Source organism: Malurus melanocephalus, unplaced genomic scaffold (assembly GCF_030028575.1).
Source record: "Malurus melanocephalus ecotype Western Australia unplaced genomic scaffold, MMel_1.1 scaffold_56, whole genome shotgun sequence".
Lineage (NCBI taxonomy): Eukaryota > Metazoa > Chordata > Aves > Passeriformes > Maluridae > Malurus > Malurus melanocephalus.
In genome coordinates this window covers 687,470-698,147 of record NW_026623288.1, presented here as the reverse complement: position 1 = coordinate 698,147, position 10,678 = coordinate 687,470, and the positions used below count along the sequence as shown (strand labels likewise).

Genomic DNA, 10,678 nt, shown 5'->3' with positions numbered 1-10,678 from the left:
TAATCCAACCAGTGAAGTCTTGGTGTCTCCTTTGCTTACTTTGGGCCCAATTCTGTCCTGATGATRTCAGCTGCTCCTTGATGTCAGCAGAGTGAGGATGAAGCTCTATGCCAAGGAGATAAGGGCATCTAAAACATAATTTGTTATGTTATTTATTGAATGACATTCTTTATGTGTAATAAGAAGTCTACACAAAGGAACCAATCATCTCATGCTGGCCACAGGTCACCAACAGTGGAACTGCTATGAATCACTGGTAAGAAGAGGAACCCAAACTATGRGTGAGCTGAAAGCACTGCACTGGTCACTATGTATGTTTTACTGGTCTCTATGGACATTTTACGGGTCACTAAGAATGTTTTTCTCRACTTTAAGCTCATTTGCAATGCCAGCAGTTGGTCAGACTGTTCCACAGGAGCTCTGCCTGTCCTGAGAGTTCCCGTCTCTCCCATCTATCGCAGCATTCGGCTCACAACACACTGGAGTTGTTGAGCTAATTTGCTTTCTTGGAAAGTGTTCAATAAAAACAACTAAATAGCATCAAAACAAACAAAACTAAGGCCCAAATAAAAACACCTTTCCCTGTTTCCCSCCACAGTGGGTTCCCAGCTGTTCCCAAAGACCTGGAAAAGGAAGCTACAAACATGTTAGACTGTCGAAACTAAGTTGCCATTACAAAGAAACATACTACACCCATATTTAGAATTAAAGTTTTTTTATTTTTGCCATAGAAAGCTCTAAGAACTAATATCAAGTATTGATTAATGAAAAGTAGAACACAACTTTAAAAAGTATGTTAAGGAAAGACTGTACAACTATATACATCACAGAAAACCAAGGAAATGTTTCACACGGAACATTGCCTAGGCAATAGCTGTAGAACTCAGAATTCAATGTATATAGTTGYCAGCTTCTGCATCCTTTTACAAGCTGCATGCCTTAACAGAACAAAATAAATAAGCAGCRGATGTTATTTCAGTATTTTTTAGTTCACATAGTGGAATGTTATGGTAGGAATCCCCAAAGAAACCAAACAGTGAGGATGCAGCCACCATTACCATATTCTGCAGCAGATCTGTTAATAGTTTTATATGCATAATAAATGACTGTGAGGTTTGCTACCTTAGTCTGTTGAAATTTTTAATTCCCGTATAAATGCTTTGTCAGATTCAACCTTTTTCTTCCATTACCCCAAAGCCAATTTCTTAATATTTACATAAGCTTTTTCATTTAAGTTAAACTGGAAGTTAAATGCTTACAAAAACAAACAAAAACACAAATATAAGTGCAATAGCCAGAAATCTAAATATAAAAGATCACTCATGGCCCCATAAAAAGTTTCAAAAGAATGAATTTAACATGTGTTCAAACCAATAAATACCGGAAGTGAAATTCAAAAATGCTTTACATGATCTCTGGACTTTGGATATTAAAAATCACTTCCAAGGAAAACTGAAGACCCTGAGACACATGCAAGCACGAGTCTTCTAGCAAAAATAGTTACAAAGCCCTAATTTTCCAGTTTTCCTCCAAAAAGAGACCTTTACTAGGCACAGTTTAATTTAAGGTTTTAAATATATCAGCAGCAAGTAGTGATAGCCATTACGTTTAATTTTGCACACTCTGTAATGTATGCTTAATTCCAGATCCCCTTACGGGCCTTAATTCAGCCAAGAATTGGACCTGATGGTCCTTGTGGRTCCCTTCCAACTCAGAATGTTTTGTGATTGAACATGTATCATGCCAATAACAAAAATAACATTKTATTTGTCTCATCACAAAGTTCAGCGAGTCGAACCATAGCACCARCCAGCTGCCTCCTGCACCGACACAGGCAATCCACACTCATTTCACATGRGGAGAATGTTTGACTGCAGAAATGCCACCTCAGTTACATCCCACATTTAAAGCATGTCCCAGTGTATTCAAAGGGGTCTGCAATATGATCTGGAAATAATCAGGTATACCATGTTCTTGGCTGACAAAAGAGAAGTGCTGAGCATTGCATGCACCAGGTAAACAAATCCTCCTCCCATCGTTGCTCACATGGATTTCTGGTATCCTTCTTAGTAGCTYGAGTTATATTTGAACCATTTACCATTTAAGTGCCTTTCTGCCTAGAGTACYACATGTCTAAAACCTTTAACTTTGAAAGTCATAGACTCAAGATGTTTACTTAAAACAGGAAAAAGAGAAACCTGTAACTGCAATTTGCACAATTAAAGGTTTCATTAACTAGTACTATCCACAACAGCCTTTCTCAGTCACCTCTAGAACTTGAGGAGTTTTCATATTACCATTTACAAAAATTCAACAAGTCACTAACTCTGAAATGCTAAACTATGACTCCAATAAACAGCTGTTTGTTTTTTCTCAGATCTACCATTTYCCGACCAAGCTGGACATCTAATTCAACTTCTAAGTGCTTAAACAGGCACCARTTGCAAGGAGAATAAAAGGGCAACATAATAAACCCAAACCTGGAAACAGATGACAACTAGACAACTGCAGAGAGGTTATACTCAGGGTCGTGGTGAATAAAGGGTATTTTTTGATATTTGGTTTAGTCCTCATCTTCYACAATGTATAAATGGGGGATATCTAAATTCCTTTTTCACTTGAAGATCTAGCCAAACAGGCATACAAGACCCTCAGCAGTCTCAATGCTAAACCAATACAGCATTTACATGACTTCAAAATTTTGAGAAGCCTTCAGTTAAAAACAAATAATATTTTGATCACAATTTGATATCATAAAATCAGAATTATTTAAATTCCAGACTGAAGCCCTTCTTCTTGAAAAGGGAAAAAAAAGAACCTTGCTTTTTATCAAACTAACTACTGRCATTTCTTCCAGCAGTAAAAAAAAAAGAAGGTAAAATTATCTCCTTCCTAAATGTTTTAAGTTTCTTCACTATTGAGCTTTGTGGGTTTTGTTTTTTTTTTCCCCATTGCAAAAAGAGTAAAATATAATGGTCCAGAACATTGAGTACTTGCTCACCATATTGCCAAGTGTAARTAAAGTTTGTTTAAGTTAGCCCTAATTAAGTATCTCTTGTTGACAAGACTTTTTGCATGAAGACAGATAATTCATAATGTTTATAAAAGCAGAATTAAGATGCTAGACAAAAAATAGACTATTCCAGTGTAGTAGGGGATCATGTATTTTGGCCCCTTGTTCACAAATGCAAGTTGTGGGATTATTTTTTTTAAATGGTTCCATGACCAAGAGACTATGATGAAAAAGTCTTACTGTTTTGCTGGTTAATATCTAAACAGAATTCAGCATTAAAGTGCTAACGTGAAAGAAAGCGTTTACATGGTAAGTATGGGTACAGGAAATACTTCAATTATTTTAGAAGTATTTCCAGCTCTTTAGAAGAAATTGTGTATTTTCAAGCTACAAATCCTCGTGTTTTGATCAAATTTAACAAACCAGAAAATATGTTAACATACCCGAAAACAGAATACTGCCAATGCCTTAAAAATGTCTTACTCTCTATTCAAGTAAATTTTCTGATGAATTGCTTCCACAAATCGCTGCAGTTAATACAGTCCATCTAAGTGCTACCATTTTGTGACTYGGTAGAACAGTTAACTTGTTTTGACTTTAACCTTTGATTTTACAGCAATATCAACAGTCCAGTTAAAACAGCTGCAATGCTCCTGCACTGAATCCTTTTCCCAGCATTTAAAACAATTCAGTAAGATTCTGGTATCACAAACTCAAATTCAGTACTTCCYTCTGAGGGATTTTGTTTAAAAATCGTTTCATTTCCCTGCGGAACRAAAATGTCATCCCAGGTGATGTGTTTGGCTGGAGAGTTGGATGTTGCTCCTTCAGTGCCATCTTTCCCTGAGCCAACACGATAGACAATTCCCCCCTCGTTGAGCACGGGGACGCTGCTGGGGCGGTCACTAATGTAGGCGTACTGTCTGATCTGCAGGGACCTGCAGGGGTGCAGCCGGTACAGCTTGGTGTCTCCAGAAGGGTCTTGGCTGTGAACTGACCTTATGTGAGAGGCTGTAATTTGGTAGTTGATGAAAGATTTGCCACAGGTCAAGCACTGGTACCTTCGCTCCCCGGTGTGGTGAAGTTCGTGCTTGGTGCGATATTCTGCCAGAGCAAAGACTTTGTCACAGTAGTGACACGGGTACTTCTTCTCCCAGGAGTGGACGTTGAAATGTCTCCGCAGGCTCGTCAGACACGCGTACGACCTCTTGCACACGATGCAAATGTAGTAGACTCTGCCATCCACTATGAGCTCGTAGTGGTCGTCGTGCTTTACTTTCATGCGCTTCCCTTTTGGGGATTCATCACCAGACGTTTTGGGTGTGTCACCAGGCTTGGCTTCCCCCTCCTCGGAATCACCCTTCACAGGGATGACTATGTCRTAGGTATCCTCCCCAATATTTGCATAAACCTTACAGCCTGTGGATAAGCCTCCTATTTCAGTTGCTGTATCTAATGTTATAATTTTCTGCCCATCTGCCACGTTCTTTGATGCTATACCCGAACTTAATTCCTTGTTGTTTCCAGAAAGGACATCTGAGATTTTTATTTTAAATTCTCCAKGTTTAGCAGATGGCTCTTGTGAAAATGTAACAACCTGTTTTTTCTGTACACCTGATCCTTCAGTRCTCGCTGCCTTAGGAGCTGAAGGTTGTTGAACCAAAGAGCTGCTGCTGACTGAACCAGGACTACAGGAGCTAATGACATCAACTTCATCTTCAACTTCATCATCAACAGCAGTTGCTTCCACTTCAGTTACAGAGCCATTATTGGATGGCTGGTGGTTCTCCTCAACCAAATTAATTGTAGGAGTCACATGCGTTTGATGCAAGGAGCTGGCACCAAGTGACGCATTAAGCAGAGGCTTGTTTAGCACAATGATATTTGGAGTAAAATGCTGYGGTGTTGCCGAGACGAGTGATTCAGCACCTGATTGTGTTTGGTTTGGGCTTAGCTGACTGGCAGACAAMGTGAGGTTTTGAGCTGCTATGGTGTTCGTCAGATGGGGAGAACCACCACTGCCACAAGATTTTTGGTCAGAAGCTCCAGCTGGACTTGGGCAAGGCTGGTTCTGGCTTGCAGCATTTTTGTCTTTAGTACATTCTTTTGGAGGAACAATTTCAGAACAAAAAATGACATCATCATCCTCATCATCCGAATCGCTCACTGTAATTTTTGTAGTCTCATATTCTATGCCATGTAAGGAGAAAGACTGTGTTATAACTGGCATCCCATCTGTTGCCTCTTGACTCTCTGGCCTGATTACAGTTACCTGTGTTTCAGCATCCCTTTGATTTGGACCAGAAGATGAAGTTTCTGAAGCACCATCTTTAACCTCACTTGGCCCATTTTTGCCTTCGGCGGGAAGTATGCCCAGATCAGCTATGAATTTAACACCCAGCTGCTGCCCTGATTTAATCAGTTCATCGAGTAAATCAGATCGAATGCTGATTATTTTGGAACTATAAATATAATTAAGGATTTCTGCAAAAATTTCTGCTCTTACAAAGCTCAGTTCAACCACTTGACCAGCCACTGAGAAAAGTTGGTGAAAATACGTGCTTGAGGCTGAAAGGATGTTTCTGTGAGCTCGAAATTTACGGTCCTCTACGATGACTGTAACATCACAAAAAAGTCCATGGCCRCGTTGTTCATTCAAAGACTGAAGGAGCACGCTAGAATACTGTGTGTCTGTTGCAGAAATAAGTTTTTTCCCCTCCATTCCTACAAAGGGAAAGTAAAAGGTATCAAATTAGTAACAATGCAGATTTACAGTTTTTAACCGCATGACAGTGTTCACATATTTAGTGTCTGTTCCTTCTYTGGAAAAAGAAAAATCTGAGATACTGATCATAAGGCTATATGCCACAGCACATCACAAAATTGTTTCTTATTGCTGTCCTTTCACCTTCTACAGAAGGTCAGTGGAATTCTGAATATATTCTGTTCTTATACAGCGGGGAACACAGAAACAATGCCTTATCTTATGCAACAGCAAATAAGGTTAATTATAAAACCAAGAAGATGCAAGTTTTGGGTGCCTCAAGAAGCTTTAAACAGTGTTACTAATTTCTTTTAAATTGTGAAATATTCTGTAAATTGTTATGAGAAGGCCTAGTAACATGAGGTTATTTTGGCCAGACAGGAGAATCTGTGTGTCATATTACTAGCTAACTAAATTAATGAAAATTCTATGAACAGCGCACTTCCCCCCCAGAAAAATAAACCTTTTTTAACCCCATGTCATATATTTGCAAGGCTTTGTATTTCAAACCGACACACTGAGGCAACACTGTAACAAAACATATCTGCAAAGTCAAAGTAACCCATCTGTCAGCACTGCCCATTTAAAGCCCCCCAACAAGCTTCGCGGGGCTTTGGAAAAAAGCAAAAACCAACATTAAAACTATGTTGCAAATGTTGCATGATGTCGCAAAAAACAACATCAAAATGCAGAAGAGCGAGTCAGGGGCTCCAGTTTTACTGGTAAAACTTTATTTCCGCAGGCCGGGCCGGGCCGGGCCGGGCCGGATGAGACGCCGAGGCCGGAGCCCCGCGGCCGCCGCACACCAGCCCCGGCAGCGCGTCCGGCCCGGCTCCCCCGCGCCCCCGGGGCTCTGACCGTGACAACGAGCGCTCCGAGCGGGGCTCCTCGGGCCAGCAGCGCCCGGTCCGCGGCCGCACACCGAGCGGGAGCGGCGGCGCTGACAGCGGCGGGCCCGGGCAGCGGCCTGGCGGCGCCGGGCCCACGCTAACGGGCGGCCCCTCCGCCGCTCCGTGCCGTTGAACCGTGCCGAGCCCCCGGCGGGGCAGGAGGGACAGCCGAGCCCCCCGAACCCCCGTTCCCCGCGTTACCTGCGCCGCGCTCCGGCCGCGGCCCCGCCGCCTCCCGCACCGCCGCCACCCCCGCTCCGCTCCGCGCCGCCGCCGGGGGGCGCTGCCCGCGCTGCCCTCGGCTCTGACCCGAGCGGCCTCGGGAAGCTTCGGGCCGGGGCGGGGCCGGGCCGCTCTCCCGCCCCTGGGCCGGGCGCCCCCCGCGCTCTCTCTGCCGCCGCTGCGAACCTCGACCCCGCGGGGCTCTGCGATCCCGGGCCCCGCACACCGCCGGGGACGCACCGCCCACACCGCCGCCCCGCCTGCAGGAGGCCGGCTGCGAACCCCGAGRTGCCGTGTGGCCCCGATCCTGCTCCACCGCAGGTCTTGGCACGCCCGCTTTGGGTCCCGCACACGGCTTTGCTGCGGCCTTGGCAATTCGCGCCTGACTCCGGCTCCCCCGCGCTCCGTGCCCCGGGCGGAGGCGGCAGTAAACCCCCGACACCTGCCTTATGGCTGCCCGTGTGGATAAGGCCTTGGAGACGCTATTTCCCGCTGAGTCTCATTTCCTTCCCGGGAGCAGTTGGCGCTGCTCCGCCAAGGCTGACGCAGCCGGCACCTCCGCCCAGCACCGAGGGGAGAGAAACCCAAACCTGAGCACCCCTGCTAGTGCTGAGCAGCATTGACTGGCRGTTCTGTGCACCACAGTGGCACGTGTTAGACTCTGCCAGCAGCTGTACAAACGTGTAAAGCTTTGGCAACAAAGCACCTTTGACAAAACGCGGCTCTCGGCACATTCGACATGTGGCCATCAAAGTGACATCTACAATGCGGCCTCTTGAAAACTGTCACTGTTCAGGAACGCTCAAAGAACACCAAGATCATAAAAGATATTTTTCATCTTCAGTTACTGATCTGTTCCTTTTTTTTCTTTTTTTTTTCCTATGAATTCTGTGGACTTGAACCACAGGGGTTCCTGATTTTTCTTAAGATTCAAAAACTTTGACAAGAACAAATGTCCTGTCAAGTTCGACCAAAAACATGAACAGGCCACAGTCACTGGCAGAAATTACTGCAATCCTTCACTCCATAAATCAGCAATGAAACGGTCCTGCCCAGGTTTATGAGCTCTTCTAGCAAGAAAATCACCTGCCAGGCTCCCTGTATTTGTATAGTTTGTAGCAGAAGTGTCTTTTTGAAGTGAGCCTTCAGATTTTAAATGTTACAAACCTAGTTTCTGTTTACTTRTAGGTTTTCCCAGAGAGTCAGTTAAAGGTGAATAAATAATAGGAAACACTCAYCAGAGACAAGAKAGTCWTTCCCTCCTCRTATACGACCCTTCAATTCTTTTCTCCTTTAATACAGSTTGTTAATAATTTTTACACACGAGGCTATATTAAATGAAAATAATACTATAATTCTTTTAATACTTAATCCAGTGCTTATTTTCTCCTCCAAAAATGTGTGATGGTCCCAATTAAACCATTTCTTAGCCTTTTACCTTCCAGGTTTACTTTTCTTCTCCTTGCTGCTTCTTCCAATACTAAATAACTAAGAGGAAAATCTACAGCTACAGATAAGCATTGATTTGGAAGGATCCCTGCTCCTGAGGCATCACCAGATCTCAAAAATCAGRTTTGAACCACTTACTCTTAGGCACAGAAATGCTAGCTGATTTAAAAGCTGCTGGGGGAGCTGCACCATCTCCTTGACTTTTATCTTTTTTTGCAGCAGCTTTTCTCTATGGCAACTCCTCCTGTCAGATGTAAAATCCAAAGCCCACTGTCACATTGCCGCAGTCAGGACAGAGCTAATGCTCTCCCCAGCTTAACCAATTTGACTGAAGYTACCACCATCCTCCTGCACCTGAAAGCTGAATTTCAATGTGCATATTTTTTTTTTGTCTAGCATGCATATCCTGCATTTGAGGGTTGTTTTTTTCCACTTTTATTTTTAGATAAGCCTAGCAAGTGTTTGGTGATTCAAGTCACATAAAAACTTACTATATGAATAACAATATAGAGGAACCATTTTATCTGATATTCACAAGAAACATCTAGAACATAGAACTAAACCTGGTATTTTTGGAACTGAAAAAATACATAGGAGACACAATAGTGACTTTTATTTTGATGTATAGAAGTGATCAAAAAAACTCTAGGATGGAGGCTCTGAAAATATGAAGYACAAATTTAAAGAAATATATGTGCAGGTTTTTGTGAGAAGACAAAAAAGTATGCAATTCAGTGATGAATTTTCAATTAAGTAACTTGGGGAGCTCTTTTAAAAATCAATTTGTGAAATAGAAAATTCTTTTAAAGATCTGACAAATCTGAGAGAAAAAGTAACATTCTTCATCAGRAAAACATGTATTTTACATTAAAATCAATTAAATTTTATAAACAGAACAGTTAAGCGTTTTCAGCACAATTGAAATTCAACAGTTATCCTACCTAAGAYTACCTCTAGGAACAGAAATATTATTCCACTGTGGGAGTTTCAAATAAAACATCACTGCTTCWGAAAGACTCTAAAATACTAATATCCACCGTTTGTGCTTTGAAGAATTCTCTGAAAGTATTATATAAAGCCTCATATGACTGAATTAGTAGTCCAGTGATTCTTTTTATTGACTTCAGTAGTTGTYGTAGATGCTGTTATGTACTGCATGGGCATTACATAACTTGTATACAAAAGCACTTCAAGTGTCCTTATGATATTAGATAACAGAGGTGCAGAGTGCTCCTGAGGCAGATGTTTTAGTCATGATTTAGTCAGCTCTATTCACCAAAATAATCACAGGGCCCCAAGCAGGGAGAAACCGGGCTGTCCTCACACAGACACRGGAGACAGTAACATCACATGCATGGACAATCTCGGTACATCTTTTCCTTCCCTATTCTGCACGTGGTTACCTGCACCCCCAAAAATAGGCAATTTAAATAGACTTCCTCCATCTTACAGATTTTTTTAATGCTGCTTATGGTAGGTTTGGGAGTTGAAATATTGTTTTATTTGTGAAAAAGAGACTCATATACCCTGATATTATTTATAGACAGCATAAACCATCATGGGCTTCCCAGGGTGGAGCAGCTGTCCAAAATGCCCCATGTACGCAGAGCTGGCCGGACCCAGCAATGTTCCACTGTATTTCTAAGCAGAAACTCGGGTTTTTTTTAAAGAAAGCTCTGTGGAAACGTGGTCAAACCTGAGGGGGAAGGACACTCACAGAACAGGGAGAGTGGGTGTCTTATCTGAATATATAATTTGTATCATCTTCAGAGAYAAAGGTTAAGGTTGGGAAAGAGTTTTATGATGATCATCAACTCYAGCCGTGAACCCAGTAACACCACCACGTTTGCCATTAAACCATGTCCTTAACTGCCACCTTCTCCACAYGGTTTTTGAACACTTCCAGGGATGGTGACTCCACCACTTCCCTGGGCAGCCTCTTCCAGYGCTTGACCACACTTTCCATGAATAAAATTTGCTAATACCCAACCTAAACCTCCCCTGACGCAACTTGAGAGCATTTCCTCTCGTCCTGTCAGTTTTGCCCGGCCCCGCTGCCACCGGAGCGGCGGTCAGCACCGTGTCAGGCCGCACTGGGAGGTGCCGGTGGGCCGAGCACTCCAAACGGGGCCTTGACCGGGCCGGGCCGTGTCAGACAGCGCCGGGMCCGGGCAAGGCAGGGGGAGCCCCGCGGGGCAGGGTGAGCTGTCCGCGGGGCAGTGCTGCTCCCGGGCCGCCCTGGACAGCTCCCGGGGCCGCGGCCGTGCGCCGGTACCYGCGGAGCGGGGCGGGACAGGATCCGCGCCACCGCCGCCCCCCGCCCGCGGCTCGCCCCCCGCC

The 10,678-nt window shown here is 43.7% G+C and overlaps 2 protein-coding genes across 2 annotated transcripts in view; one reads left to right on the top strand and one right to left on the bottom strand.

The window, feature by feature from the left end:
* Positions 1-12: 12 nt before the first annotated feature.
* ZBTB33 (zinc finger and BTB domain containing 33) lies at positions 13-6,938 on the bottom strand. Its single transcript, XM_057365639.1, has 2 exons — positions 6,869-6,938; positions 13-5,737 (listed from the first exon to the last, which is right to left on the bottom strand). The coding sequence occupies exon 2, from the start codon at positions 5,733-5,735 to the stop codon at positions 3,702-3,704; it is 2,034 nt and encodes a 677-aa protein (XP_057221622.1). The 5' UTR covers positions 5,736-5,737; positions 6,869-6,938; the 3' UTR covers positions 13-3,701.
* Positions 6,939-9,928: 2,990 nt separating this feature from the next.
* NKAP (NFKB activating protein) overlaps positions 9,929-10,678 on the top strand; it is a 5,513-nt gene continuing 4,763 nt past the window's right edge. The window contains exon 1 of the mRNA XM_057365604.1: positions 9,929-9,937. Within this exon, the coding sequence (XP_057221587.1) occupies positions 9,929-9,937 (9 nt within the window). The remainder of the gene's footprint in view (positions 9,938-10,678) is intronic.